The sequence below is a fragment of the Scatophagus argus genome, chromosome 14, assembly GCF_020382885.2.
Source record: "Scatophagus argus isolate fScaArg1 chromosome 14, fScaArg1.pri, whole genome shotgun sequence".
NCBI classification, from domain to species: Eukaryota; Metazoa; Chordata; class Actinopteri; family Scatophagidae; genus Scatophagus; species Scatophagus argus.
In genome coordinates, this window is record NC_058506.1 from 15483894 (window position 1) to 15499992 (window position 16099).

At 38.6% G+C, this 16099-nt stretch overlaps 1 protein-coding gene across 2 annotated transcripts in view; it reads left to right on the forward strand.

Moving 5' to 3' along the window:
* LOC124070471 (glucocorticoid receptor-like) overlaps nt 1-16099 on the forward strand; it is a 57207-nt gene that overhangs the window by 38649 nt on the left and 2459 nt on the right. Inside the window, exons 3-8 of one of the 2 annotated variants that reach the window (XM_046410399.1) lie at nt 370-539; nt 2185-2211; nt 6735-6851; nt 9405-9677; nt 11443-11587; nt 13529-13659. In XM_046410399.1, the coding sequence (XP_046266355.1) occupies nt 370-539; nt 2185-2211; nt 6735-6851; nt 9405-9677; nt 11443-11587; nt 13529-13659 (863 nt within the window). The remainder of the gene's footprint in view (nt 1-369; nt 540-2184; nt 2212-6734; nt 6852-9404; nt 9678-11442; nt 11588-13528; nt 13660-16099) is intronic. The other variant, XM_046410400.1, reaches the window with a different exon arrangement.

A 16099-nucleotide genomic window follows, 5' to 3' on the forward strand; every position in this document is an offset into this window, starting at 1 on the left:
TGCCATATAGTTGTGTTTTTGTAACCAGTGACGCTCAGTACTGTTTCATTCTTTACAAGCAGTACCACCATTGTTCTGAGTATTAAAGCCATTACCTTAGAAGACTCCATTGATTAGACAAACAGCAGAGCAGTCGAATTGTTGATGTGTTTTCAGTTCAGATGTGTCCCACAGCAAACCAGATTTGTCCTCAGGTTTTTCTTTATCTCCCAGCAACAACACAACATACTGCTGAGGTCGTCCATACTCATAAACCAGCTGTCTGCAGCCTGCTCTGAATTTATCATAAACATCTTTATATTTGCATGCAGCTTACTCATATTAACATGTTTTTCTCTGTCCCTCTCTCTTTCTATGTAACCATTTCAGCTCGTCACCCAGAGCAGGAGAGACCAGCAGTTCTGCAGTGCCGGTCCAAACCAAGTCCAGCGGGCAGGCACATAAGATCTGTTTGGTGTGTTCAGACGAGGCCTCGGGATGCCACTACGGGGTCGTCACCTGCGGCAGCTGCAAGGTGTTCTTCAAGAGGGCCGTCGAAGGTTGGTCCCACGCACCTTCATCCTTACCTTTATCCACTCAATCAATCAGTCACTTAATCAGACATGACTTTTTTTGTGAGGACAAAGTTTGAGACAAAGCATAAAAATTGTTTTTCATTTTGAACTGATAAATTGTGGCCACAGTTACGCCAGTATATAATCAGATATGCATATTCATGCCCATGTATTCTTTATTATGCATGCACAACTTTGCACATGTGCAACTAATAGCAATGGTTAGCATCCATTAATTTTGTACATCTTGTCCCAAAGTTTCTCTTTCATTTGACTTACATAAAATCAGCTCTTGAAACTATTGCACAACAGTGATACATCTCTGGTGTGTTTTTTTTCTTAGGCAGCAGCAAATTGAATTATTTTTCAAAATCCAAGGTCAGGTTGGAATAGTAGGGTTTCTGTTGGGCTTTAGTAGACACATTTCACATACTTGCCTTTTTGTGAGGCCTACACATGACCTTTTATATCATCGCCTTCTCCTCCTCTCCTGCTTTTACTGTATCAAAGCTGTACTGACTTGTAACTAATTTTGACAACAAAAAACTGGGGAAACTTTTAACCATGTTACTTTTCAGATTAACATAGTATTGCCTTATAGAGGACTAGTATTTTGAATTTGTAAAAGAGGCATTTTTCTGCTTTGCGTCACAAATGTTTGATATTTTCTTCTGTGGTATTCAGTTCTTATCTCTCAGGCAAACGGTTAAAGCTTTAATTTCCTTGAGACAATCTTGAGACGAGAGGGGCGGGAATGCACCTGACAAACAGCATTTATAATTTGCGTTAACGGCTTGCATTCCATCTCCCTCTGCTTCTCGCTGCTTCTGTTTTATTTCATCTCTGTGTAAACCTATCTCTAAAGATGCTTGAAAAGGCTTTCTGAGAACTATCTTAATGTTAACTGATTATTCCATTCATCAACGACAGATAGGTATGGCCCAAATGAATAATAAATATCCCACTCTGTATTTGTTATTGACTCAACACTGGTACTGAATACAAAGAAATGACTAATCTGTTATTTCCAAGTGCCAGTTGGCGGACCGACAGCCTTTTCTTTCATTATGCTTCTACATTCAATATCCCTGCCTCTCAGTTTCCTTTATATCTGTAACTAAGACTGAACTTGGAAAATAAAATAATACAGTTATTTTATACCAAGCTTTGAACAGGGCAATCATTACTCTGAATGTAGGGTGGTGCAGTGAACATAAATGATTCCTTAACTTCTGTAACAGTTCAGGACTAAAACGTGGCGGGTGGTGACAGTGGAAACACTGAAGGGATTTTTACTCTCCTCTCTTCTACTCTACACTCATTTGAGTCTGCTATTCCTTTAGAAAGAATGTGTAAAAACCACAATGCTGTAAAATTCTAACTATGAACACTTGATTTAAACTTGACAATCTGCTACTGATAATTTGTTGAGTTTTATAAATGTTGATTGTTATCTAGCATGTCACCTTTTTCATTATGTGGTGCTGGTGCAAATGCCAACCACTTAGACTGAAATGACATTTATTTCAAAAAGAGCTGCCTACAGTAGCACTGAGAAAGTTATATCTCTTATTTTTTGTTTTTCTCCCCCTCCCCTCTCTATTTTCCGGTTGTTGTCTCCATGGTGAAGGATGGAGAGCACGACAAAACACAGATGGTAAATAAAAGCACTTTTAATAATAACAAAAATTATAATTATGATGAAGATTATGATGTTAATACTATCACCTCTGATTTGCCCATGGGCCTGTAATTCCTCCAGCACTGAAATATGACCAATCTGCCTAGACACATGCATAGCCTCTTCTGCCAGCTATCTGTTAATGCATGCAAATATTCTGATATGGTAATTCAAGTCGGCGTAAATTGCCTGTGAGTGATTTTATGCTCTTCAGTTTCTGCTTGGAATGCTCTACCTCATCACAGGTGGTAGATCCAATATTGCAATCACACACTGTCTCTAATTAGGCCTATTCTTTTGCACTTGACCCACATCAACCTCCAGAGATCTGATGTCAAAAATCATCTCTCACCCCCCTTCCCCCTCATGTGTTTTACTTTGTATGTTTCACTGTTTCTACTCGTAACTGTATTTAGGCCAGGTCCAGATCTCTGCTCTTAGTTCTTAGTTACGTAGTTCTTTACTAGTGTAACATAACTTCATTATGAAACTTTTCAGCTTTATGACAATGAATTTTTCAGATAATCCATTTGGCTTTAAATGATTTATATATCTTTAAAAAGAAGGCAATTTTTTCTTTATCAAACTAAAGGATCACCTGCTTCTTCGGTATGAGAATTCAAATGTGATTTTTACATCTTTTCAGATACTAATATAATTATTTTGGACAGACATCTGCTGGTTATAGCTTCACACATAAAAAAGAGCTTCCCTTTTAATTTGCAGATGGTCACATTAAGTAAATAGCAGTTATAGCTGAACTGAAAGAAATTGGTCAGGTTCAAACTCCAGACATCCTTGCTGTGACTTGAGAGTGCTAATCATTGAGCAAACATTCATTAGCTCCAGCCTTACATGCTGATGTTAGCTACAAACACAGCCAAATGCTTCCCCAGCCAATGCCAGGCCCTTGTTAGCAGATCAGGGCAGTATAAGGGAGAGAACATATCAGCGGGATTCAGCTGGCACTTTTGACACGACAGATGGGTGTTTACACCATTGTTTGCAATGACTTCCTGTGATATCGTTGATGGATGCAACTGGCATCCCATAGGTTGCAATCTTGTCATCACACCAGCAACCCTGCAGATTAATTTCCAGTCTATGTGCAATAATATGTGCAACGTATAGAAAAACACTTCATTCTCCGATAATATAAATAGAAACCTAATTATTATGTAGAAGACTTGAGCATTAAGTAACACAAACAATGCTTTGTTAGAGTTACTTTATTCCATACTATGAACTTTAGTCTCACTTACTTTAGTTTTACAACACTTTGTTTAAGTACGAATCTGTTTAGTTTCAGGTACCATCAATGTAGGGCACTGCTGTTCTAACACATTGTTAAACTGAGCTAATCATTTGCTTGATGTCCCAGATTCACTGTTTGCATTTAAGAACTGTGTTAGACTCAGTGTTCGCTGGCTTGTGAGCATACAGTTTTAAGAACTACACAGGCCAGTTACTGAGGTCTGAGAAGTATGAACATCTTAAGACTGAACAGGTCATAAAATGTTCACTAAAATGCTGAGATTAGTTTTAGATGAGCATCTTAAACATTGGATAACATTAATGCAAAAATAATCCCCTTGTTAACATATGGAAAAACATTTTGACTCATGACACACTCTCCCTTTAACAAATACAAAACATACCCAACTAAAAGTAATGTTAATGTCCCATTCACGTCATAACTTACGTCATATATATCTCACTTTAGCTGTCATTACTGGCAAGAACAACAGGTCAAGCCATTTCAGGAAAATGAAAGTACATTAAAAAATGTGCCGATATGTCTATTGGTTCCATCCTTCACAATACATTTTACAGTGTAAATTGTAATAAATTCTGTCATAGTTTTCAAAAAAAGCTTTTTGTAAGTTATCATCCCCTTGTCATGAGGATGTTGGTCAGAAAAGATTTTTCATAGTTGTTGATATAATAGACGTGAATGCTTGCTCACCGTAAAGATTGGTAATGAGACTAGAATGCACGACCAGTCAGCTTGTGATGTGTTGATTATCGCATGGCTTAGCCATAAAATATCTTAAGAATCACAAGACAGTTTCTTTGGAACTTAATAGTAAATACGTCATCATGAAGAGTTTTTTCTGAATACAAAGACAGATCTTATTTTTTTAACGATATTTTAATATAAAACACAGCACGCTAATCTTGTGCACATTCACCTCTAGGATGTAGGGGCAGAGAAACAAACTGTATAGTGTTATTTTGACATTTTATTTTGTGACAGTATTATTGAATGCCCTTTAGTTCAAATAGCTGCATCAAACACATGATATTTCAAAGATCGGTTACAATGTTTATGGTCTCAAAGGGCATTTTGTCAAAGCACTGTTGTCTTTCTATAGGGTCTTCTACCAGCCAGTGATGCATTCTTGCAGTCATGCAGAAACTTCTCATTGTGTGTGTACAATACATGAAGGGTCGCTGAGAAGTGGCAGAGGCAGAACAAGTGCAGTATTTACTGTATCATCTGGTATGATGGTGCATTAAGTGGGCATAGTGCAACGTTTCAAGAACACGAAAAGACACAATGTTTCCATGCAGTTATGTATCCACTGCCTCTGCCTTTACTCGCAGTGTAAAAGCTCTGTAATGAGTGATGCTATTATGCCCAAGTGACTAATGAGTTGGCCTTTCAAGTTACTTTTCAAATCTACAGTAATTAGTTATCGGGTGGGGGGGGTATGCTATAATTTGGTCATCGAGTCGTCCAGAAGTTGCATATCCTTTGACAAGAACTGATTTAGAAAAAGTTGGAAATAGTTCAACCCCATGTCAGATGCTGCACACATCACGTCAGGCTAACAATTGTGATCTCTCTTTTTTTTTTTGGTAAGTTGGCTTGGTACATTCTGAGACATTACAATTTTTTTTTCCTCTTTTGCTGATTTGTTGTTAGCAGTAATCAGTAACTAAAGGATGTGGCAAAACCAACCAGAAGAATTTTTACTGTAACGTTCAGTGACAAGTCTTTCTAAATCACAGTCTGTTTTCCACAGTGTGATCTCAGCAGCAGATGTGAAGTTCTTTGTTGGGTTAGTGACTCATCTGCCACATCACAGCCGGATTTCACAGAACAGTTGTCATAGTGAAACTTAAAAAGATGACCATGACATGGCTGGCTTGATGTTATGGGACATACCCTTATTAATTTTGTCTATATGTCTGAACTCAAAAGAATGTGTTGATGCTTGAAGTATGAGATTCATGTGACCCTCCTCACACTCTGACACACAAGTAGCATACTGTATGTGCTGAAAGTCACTGTTGCTCTGTGGCTCAGACTACTTCTACTGAAGTGACATGGTGACATCATGTAAAACAGATCCTCCAGGCTTAAGATGGTGGCAGCACCCCAGCCTATCAGTACAGAGATGACAAAGATAGAAAGAAAGCACAAGAGAGTTGTACTCAGATCTGGCACAATGATGTTCTTGGGGGTGACAACCTCGGAAGGAAAATAATATTTTGCTTGCGATGATGTTAGTGAGCAAGCTAAGGTTCGCCAGCTAGCTTTAACTTAGATTCACTGAAACGATTTGGCGGCTTCGAATCATGCTTAAGTATTTGTAAACATCAGATGAGTCAAACTACCAGCCAGATCAATCTTGGTGTATGGATGCATTAGCTGATGTTACCAAATCAAGACAGCATTTTGATATTTTTACTTAGCTTGCAATAGCTCCACATTTGCAACCAAGCCAAACCAATAACATTAGCCAACTGAAACCACAGTATCACAATAAATTTCACATTAGCTATGTTAGCTTTTACTTTGGACTTTGTGTTGGTGGTTGTTTGTTTTCTCGTTTTTTTTTTAAATGTTACGATCCATTCACACATTGGCATTACAAAGTGATGATAACATGCAATTTGCTTCACATTCTAACATATTGAACCTTTACCGTCTCAAACAACTACAATCATAGTCAAGCCTGTTTCCCATGAATAGTACTGCTGGCATATCACTGACAAGCATGTCTTCTGAAAATGAATGATGGGGCCGGCACATCATTTATTCCTTGCAGCCAAATATGTATTGCTTCCTCTGTTTCAAATTAAATTAGTGTAATCACTGTTTCATCTCTGGTTTATTTTCCAGCATGCTAATCACAGTCACATTTCAATTACTTATTACTGGGAGAAAGCTATCATCTGCAAACAAACATGGACCATTTAGACTCAGCTACAAGGGCCACATCATGAAGGGGGAACAGAACAACCGTGTCTGATTGTTGGACTGAAAGAGCTTGGTGCATAATAAAGGGTTGTGCCATGTGCTCAATGTGCAGGCTTGAGGAAGTGAAACTGTAAACACCAGAGGGATGCCACAGGCTTGTCAGGCTTACAGTACAATCAGGCAGGTGGTCATAATACATACTGCTTAGGCTAATCCTTCTCAGACCTTCTTAGCTAGTTAATGTGTCTCCCTATCTTTCTTCTTCCTCTTCTTCGTCTTCTCTTTGCAGGCCAGCATAACTACCTGTGTGCAGGGAGGAATGACTGCATCATTGATAAGATCCGAAGGAAGAATTGTCCAGCCTGCCGCTTCAGGAAATGTCTTCAAGCCGGAATGAACTTGGAAGGTATACATTCTGACCCATCTTTAAATCAGGCCAGTCCTCATAAAACCAGACAGTTCCTCCACGGAAAAAAATGGCAACAGCTGTTAGCATGTTTACATTCGTACCATTAGCTACCAGGTCATGGCTAGGGTCGTTGACATATTCAAGGGCCAAAACACCCTGGATATCAGCACTGTCATCTGATTCTGATGGCAGCAAGAGCCTGCAGAAAGGTAGAAGACTTCCTGCTCAAAAATCTGTCTGACTCGATTGCAAGCCAGACCCACTGGTCAATCATTACATTTCAATAGTGGTTTTTACAGACTACATCCAGTGAGCCAGACTGCTATGGGACCAAAAGTGTGTGAATTTGAGGAAGCCTGCACAGGTCTTTGGTTTATGTGTGCCCAATGAACGTATTTCTTACAAATAGACGTCCCATCACCTATTTATTTTTAATACACCTGTGAGTTCACTAGTTATTCCATATATCATTATTGAGATCATGCCAACACCCCAAGGTGCAGTGTTTTGCTTCTAACCATTTGTATTCATATACCATTACAACCAGTGTGTCTGGTTTCAACATAAACCACCATCAGCCAAGTTTATGGAAAATTGGCGTGTCACATTAGTTCAAATAAAATAGAATAATTTTACCTGCCAAAATGCATATTGGGTGTAATTTTAGTATTTCATTATTAAAAATGTTGCAGGTACTTAAGGGCTCTGTTGCACAAGAATATGACTAGTGTTTGATAAGAAATATGTGCAGCCCTGGACCCTTTTAACTCCTGTCTTTTACAGGAATTAATCAAGGTAGTAGCCTTTTAGAGACCGTAACACACCCTGAAAAATACTATTATATCTGTGTCTTTATGCACTATGGTATCATTTTGTCTTATCTGAAGAGCTCTCTCTGCCTTTCTCTTAGCTTTTATCTATGTTCCGTTCCTATCTATAGCAATTTAGGTAATAATTCTGTGCCAACAGGAATCTGTGACTTTCACTTTTGGTTAAGAGACAGTGTTTTTTTTCAGTATAGTGACAGAGATGAAAAACAGATCACCTGCAGACTTAGAAACTTTCAAATTTTCTTTTTTAAATCTGTAAGTTTGATGAATGTTTTTGCTAAGAGCTTTAAAGATGATGAAAGTAAATCAGTGACCTCTGGTCTGGTACAGTGCCAATATTCAGCCATGTGCCACAGCTCTGTGGATAATATGCCTTCAATGTGGGCACAGATATTCCTGAACATTTTGTCCTAAACAGACGCTAGAAAGGCTGCACAGCAGTGTGGATCTGCTGGTGTTAGTCACTCATCTGTGAACATGTGTGCGCATGTGCCATTGTCTGTGAGCCTGCTGTTCTGTACAAGCGTGCTGATATGCAGGCCAAGCAGAATGAGAAAGTGCAACCTTCTCAAACAGACTGATCAATGCGCAGTCCCCAGTCAAGTCCCAAGTCCACAGCCTTGGATCACCCGGTGATCTTTCACCATATTCTGCTTCGAGGGGATAAATGTTTCGGTGCCACACACAATGCAACAATTAAGCTGTGTTGAGGTTTTGGAAGATGGACATGGAAAGCAACAGGTCAAGCACAGCAACTGAATAAGTTCTTGGAACTTGGGTCATTGTGTTATTCTAGTTGGTGCTCCCTTGCAGAATAAAATTGGCAGTAGTTTGCACAATCAGTATTGAGTGAGATTACCTGTACACAATCCAGTGTTTATCAGACAGGGGGAAAGTAGCTTCACATACAGAGATAGAGAGAGAGAGAGAGAGGCAGAAAGAGAGATTTTATGAATGTCAGCACATCAGCAGGCAGACTCCCACCAGAAAGGCTCTTAGTTGCCATAGAAACGCCAGAAGAGGAAATTAAAAAAGGTAGAGTAGGAAAAAAAAAAACATGTTTTTTTTAAATATGGCAACCGCTCAACACCTGACCTGTTTTGCTTATGTAGTAAGGAAAATATGAATGTCGATGCCCAGATATTCTGCAGTTGAAGTGCTCATCTTGTTTATCTTCAATCAAATAATTCAACTGATTAACACATGCAGGTAAAAAGAAATGTAGTAGGGGCCAAGGGGGCCCAGGACCGTAACCAGTTTGTAAAATATAGTGAATGTACTACATGGTGTAAAAAAATGTGAAAAATGGAAATGGGCATTAAAAAAATATTCAGCCCACTTTGGCCCTGAAATCAAAAAGAAATAAAATTATCATAAGTTTCTTTGAAAAATGCAAAGTTCCTTTTCATGCAACCTGAGAATTAATGCATGTAACAAATATCAAATACATTAAATATTACATGTGATAAAAATTCATAACTGTGGTGTGGTGAGGTGTAACATAAGGTGGGTAACTTTTGACCTCCTTGGTAATCCAGCTGAAAATTAAAAAAAGGAAAGTCTGTTGATGCTTTGATTGTATGTTCCACATATCTTGCTGTTTATACCTTTTGTCAAGTTTGGTTGATGTTTGGTAACAATGCTTGATTTTAAAGACTGGTTCCCTGTTTCATGCCTCCCTTCGTCCTTTTCCACCATTCTGTCCTGATGTGTCCCCCAGCGAGGAAAAACAAGAAGCTAATCAAGATGAAAGTACAGCGCCCCCCTGGACCATCGGAGCCTGTCAGCAACATGCCTGTTCCAGTCATCCCCAGGTGCATGCCCCAACTCGTGCCCACCATGTTGTCTGTGCTCAAGGCCATCGAGCCAGAGATCATCTACTCAGGCTACGACAGCACACTGCCTGACACCTCCTCGCGGCTCATGACCACTCTCAACAGGCTGGGGGGACAGCAGGTCATCTCTGCAGTCAAGTGGGCCAAGTCATTGCCAGGTAGCAAAAAAGCTCCACCTTTGGTTTAGTTTGAATGCATATCACTGCTCAAGCAAAGTATGTCACTGGCAATATTTCCAGCTTGTAATGGAGACCAGTCTGTAGTGAAGTGGGCGAAGTCGCTAAAAGGAAAACGAAGTCATTTGTTATATTTAATACATACGGCTTGTCGAGGAAGTTACATCATCAATTTTAGATAAGATCTTAAGGTGTTACTCGCACCGCTGCATCTTCTTCACGGTTAATGAGAAGCAAAGAAAGCCTTTGTGCAGCTGAAGTTACTTGTTTAGCTGATTTAAACACGACCAGGCTGGTAGCCAGGTAGTTATCTTAATTGATGCAGTGGTGGGCATTGTGGAGGTTTCCACATCTCTTGCTTCAAACTGCGTAGGAAGTCAAACTTTTCTTTCTTGCTTTTCTTTTCTAATGATTCCTCTTGTCAGTGGAGCCAAAGAAAAACTCATGTTCAGCAGAGATCTAATAAAAACTGTGACCTCTGTAATGGCTGTATCTGCAATTACAGACAGAAGGGGAGAAATTAGTAATAGTGGCTTCTGAAAGAGATGAAAGAAAGTATTCTAATTTTGATCAGGTCAGGCCTAAGGTTAATATCTCTTTGAATGTGCATAAATAGATGTTCCTCCAACATGCTAGATCAGATGCTAAAACAGGTGTTCCTACATCAAGTAAAAATTTCATTTTCACCCCAAAATTACTGTGATTATTGTTAAATTGACTTGTTTCAGTATAATAATTTTGCAAAAAAATAGGTTTAGGTTGATTAATTCACCTAACAGCATCACATTACTGTTGTATGTGTATGTGAAAGATGTGAATTTTTTGGAGTAGGGTGTCAAAAGAGCAGGAAGTCAGCATAATCACAAATTTGCTGTATTTTTATCTAACTGGTGGCTCTAAAATAACATTCTTTGGGATTCACTTCATCAAGGGATATACATAACTGTTTAATTTCCACCAAAACAAAAATAGAAGCACAAAGAGTTTGGAATTTGGAACTACTCATGCTAGTTTCTGATCATCAGAAAGGAGGCACATGACATGTTAATCGCTTCAAGAATTTGCTCGGAGATTTTCTCCTCCCTCTCCACTATTGGTTACATGAAAGGTTTAAGGTGAGATCTCCTTGGGAAAACTTATTGACAAAACTATAATGTAAATGCTTGTCGTTGTTTTTTTTCGAGGGGGGGGGGGGTTCTGATGGTATGATAAGGGACAAATCTGGCGTGTGCATTGTTTGCAATGGGCAGCCTGCCAAAGTACTACTGGGGAAAAGCTCTTACATAACAAAGCCATGGTTTAAAACAAATGCAACGTGAAAGGACAGCTCCACTTTTAAAGTTTTGACTGTGGGATCGACTGAGGTGCAATTTAATTTCAGTTTAAAGATCGATGTACCCAGACCTGTTTTGTTTTGTGTAAGCTGTCATAATTGTCTTTTAATCATGCATTGGGTAATTGCCTTTTCTTTTGCTCATTATTTCTGTATCTCATTGCTGTGCCTTTCAGTAGAACAAACAGAATAGGTAAACGGTATTACAGGCAGCAAAATACCCAATAACCACTATAAATGATTATTGTCGAAGCTGCGGCGGTTTTGAAAAATATTCAGACATCGTGGTATGATAATTTGTGCTTAATTAGTACCAAAAATTGTTTATTGAAAACTAAAATCATCCCCATTTAATTTGGGTCATTATGTTTTGCGTCTGCCCAACTCTGTATGTTGTTTTTCCAAATTTCCTAGGCTTCCGCAACCTGCACCTGGATGACCAGATGACACTGCTGCAGTGCTCCTGGCTCTTCCTCATGTCCTTCAGCCTTGGTTGGAGGTCGTACGAGCAGTGTAACGGGAGCATGCTCTGCTTCGCCCCTGATCTCGTCATTAACAAGTACGTTCTGTGGCCAGGCTGGTGTAGGCTTCATTTTGTCACATTGTTTTGCCTTTTTCTCATTTTAGAGTGACTCTCCCATCTGTCTACAGTGTGTTGGGAATTTGGAGGTTTTGTTGGGTTGAGGTTTTAAACCGATTGAAAAGAAGCAGTCGTGTTTATCAGGGCACCCTCCTAATTAACATGCTGTAACACAGTAGTTTTATCCCCCAAAACTAAATATTTCTCGGCTCAGCCCTGCTTCCAGTATTGATGCTAAGCTAAGCTAAGCTAATCACCTCCATCCTTTTTGTTACCTTTTGCTCATTAAGAAAGTGAAAAAAACGTGTATCTCAAATATATTGAACAATCCCTTATAATTTAAGGCAGTTTTAAAAATAAAGTTTTAAATTGTTCATTTTACCCAGAAGTAAAATAAATAGAAAAATTCGATCCGGAATAATAAGGAAACTGCTGGTTTGTGTTGCAGGAGTGAAATGACGCAGCTTAATAATTTAGACATAAATAATTAAGAGTATCAGCAGTGATTTACTGAGATAAATATTTCTAGGAAGCAACACCTCATGTAATAATCACAGCCAGTAACCACATTTCTCATGCAGACAGAACATACATACCAAACAACCCAGTGAATAACATTCTGTGCTCCCTTGAAGCCACAGAAAGATGGCTCAGGTACGACTGCAGTATGTTAATTACAAAGCTACCTTGCTTAAAGAATCACTGGCTGCAGAAATTGATTGTGCTTAGAAGTCTCTGTGCTTACCACAGTCTTTGTACTCCATAGGGGAAACAGAATAAGGGAGAGGCTGATCCCCTGTTAGCTTGTCTGTATTTTTTTGCACCATTTCTAGCTTTTGATAGTCAGATTGTACTTAAAGCACTCATCCCATTTTATCCATTATTTTTTTTACATCAGTCTGTCACACCTACTCACACCCCGATGCACTTTTTACTGGTTGTTTCCCACAAGCTAGCATGCTAGTTTCAATGTTAAAGTCCACATTTTATGATGAAATATGCTGGATATTTAGATTGCATTTGACTTTCAACATCTACAGCTTCCACATAGGGATGAGTATTATGTCAATAGTATTGATATCGGTGCCAACGTGTTACAGTTTGTTTTTTTTTCTTTTTTTTTTGGTTGTAGTTGTTTCAGTACCTGCTTGAAAAAATGAACATTTACTGCATTTTCAGGAACATAAACACATTTTTTGAAAAGAACCCTAATGAATAAAGTAGTAAAAAAGATCATCATCATTTACGTCAAGAAATATTTCATCAAACAAGTAAACAAAAGGATATTTTCAATACTTTTGTGCTGTTGTCACATCATTTTCGTTTGCTAAATATCTGATGAGGGTTCGAGTCATGGGTCTTGTTTTAGACAACCACTGACAAGTTTGAAGTGTTGTGTTCTGTAATGTAAATGGTTTTTCACTTTACACTGAATGTTAGGAGTGCCACAAACATAAAGCTCTTGCCACTGACTACCTGCAAACAGCTCGTCCTCTTCACTGGAAATATGTAGAAAGCGAGGCCTGAGCTGTGAGGAGCTGCTCCCAGTGGGCATGTAAACTCTGAGAGCGATAAAAATAGATATGAAAGGTGAAGAAGTTATTGCCAGTAGCATTGCACTAGGTCCGAATGAATACACAGCTCTAAACCCAGGGCTACATACTGTATCTGGAGAATGTGCTGTATTGATTTTAGACATGGTAAGTAATGTGGGCTGTGTGTTAGTGGAAGTGAGGTGCAAAAATCTGTCGGGACTGATTTCACAATTTTTCTCCTGGATGGCTGTAGTCGCATCCCTGCTGTTTATTGAGAACTAAATAACAGGATGAGTGACAGAACTTTAAGTGGAATTTCTCTGTTTCTTACACTTCTTCCATGTCTGTTGCCTCATCTTAAATTTCTCCCTTTTCCTCCTTTCAGAGAACGTATGAAGTTGCCCTTCATGACCGACCAGTGCGAGCAGATGCTGAAGATCTGTAATGAGTTTGTCAGACTGCAGGTGTCCTATGACGAGTACCTGTGTATGAAGGTCCTGTTACTGCTCAGTACGGGTAAGGGAACACACTTCTCTTTGAAAAATCACAGCAGTCTTTCTGTTAACCTCAAGAACTTCAATTATTCTGGGATTATCCCCATAAAACTCAAAATCTCTTTTTGTTGCAACATGGGATAGTTTCAGTTTGTTACAGCAGAGTAGTATTTTGAGTGGAATGCTGACAACCTGCAATGTAAATGCTAATGCTAATTATTAATTGTAACACAGATTGGCTACTACAGGTCAACAGTAGCTGTACATGGATGAATGGATGAATATGTGTTCTTGCTTTACTGGATGTTGGAGATGCGCTGGTTCTCACAGTAATAAACTGTAGCCTGCAGGTCTTCATCTAACAGCTCACTGTAGTTTTGTTTCTCCCTAGAATGTTTAAAATTGATCATCTGATGAAAAGCAGTCGTATATGACTGTTCTCTTGTTTTGTAGATGCATCTTTAGTGGTTGTTTCGGTGTCAGTCAGTATTAATCTCAGTTACAGTGCACATTTCAGTAGACCTTTCCTTTTGTTTACCCTGGGATTAAGGAAAGCACCTTTAAACATTTCCAACACCTGTTTTGCATTAGGTCATGAGTCAGTTGATGCTTTGATGGCATCTTTTTATCTCCACTTTTAAGCTGTCATAGACTGCGGCTCTTTCAAGACTCTCCTTGTCACATCACAATTCAACAGTAACAAAAAGTGACATTTCTTTTCATAAGAGGCAGACACATCAGTCTGAAATAAAACTCCACAGACCAGACTGCAGCATAAATCGTTTTGCTGTTTCAGTCATATTCTGTAACAAGACAATATCAAAGACAAAGTTTTCTGGCAGTCATCTTGAGGCATTTTGTGGAAAAAATGCTAGAAAACAACATGTCACTCCATCACAGATTGATGATCTATAACACTGCAAGGATGTCAGCAGGTATGTCCGAAGGAAAGCATTTTTCTTTTAAAGCCTGACCTCTTCATCTTATGTAGTCACTGTCTCAGGTGAAAAGTTCTTCAAGTGTCCCACAGGTACTTAAAGTCTGTAGACAGCTCATTATTTTCTCCCCATTTCCAGGAACAGTTGCTGCCTTGCTTCCAAAGTTTGTTTGAAAATTATAAAGTGCACAGTTAGGTCAGCTAAGAGTTAAATGAGTGTGACCTTCTGTTTCTTATCTCAGAAGGTTAAATGCAGCTTGTTGTTTGGCTTGGCATGTAATTACCACAATCGTAAATTGCCTGCATAATAAAAAAAAAAAACATCATTACAACAAAACCTTTCCCAATTTTGATCATTTCAATTTTGCTAACTGGAAATTGCATTCAGCTGAGATTTATTCTAAATTTACTTTGAATGCATTTTGTTGGCAGATTTGCTTGAATCACTTTAAAATGTAGAAATTAGTGAAGGTCATTAGAGGAGAAACTCCTCAAAAAGGCACAAACAAAACATTCAGCGCCTTTTAGCTTCCTGTCTTTCTGAAGAGATTAAAATAATAGATGTACATTAAAGTCTCCGGAAAAAAACACAGCGCAAAATGAAAGAAAGTATTACTAAATCAAAAGAGTTCTCATTAGGTAATTTTTTTTTCTGCAAGGAAGAGGACATTCTTCCTTCCACTCCACTTTGTGTAAATGGAAGCGGGGAAAGGATACACTTTAAAGGCGATTTTCTCATTATGCAGAGGAAATGACATTTCCATACAGAGCCTTCGATGCATTTTCGTACCTGAGCACAATTTCCATCTGTTCCCCTCAGGGATGCAAACAGATCAGAACAATTGTTTTGAGCTCTTCTGATCATTTCTCATGCACTACTGTAGGTCATCTTATTTTAACATTTTGCTTGTTAATTTCAAAAGGCTGACGTCACTCTGCACCACAAAATTTAAATCATTGTAAAAACAAACAAATGGGTCACAGTAGTTTTTTTCTACCGACACCGAAAGCTTTGTTAAATAGAAATATCACGTATAACAGATATTTTGTCCAAAGAGCAGGAAAGGCGGTCTGTTTTTACTCTTTTAAAAATTGTCTCTTGGTCAAACCTGAACATGCATAATGAAGAGGCCAGATAGCACTTAGACTGCAGTATCTCCCATTTATCTGATTATGTAAATCGGACAATATTTCACCCAGATCCTGCCCTCTGTGGCTTTGCATAATCTCTAGACCAGTTACTGTGGCTTTGCCTGGGCCCAGTGCCAGGAAACAGACTGACAAGTAGTCAGTAATATATATATATTCATGTTTTTTCTGCCATTTTTTTTTTTTTCAGCATTGTAGTAGTAACTTGTAGAGCCAAAATCATAACTGTTTTCTTTAAAAATACCTAAATAGATTCAGATTTTTATGGGATGTGTGTGTCCTGACTTGTATTCCTCCAGTTGGATTCTCATCCATACCATTTAGGAAGCACACTGCACAGTAGCTTATGGTGTTACCTTTAATTTTGCATATTTTC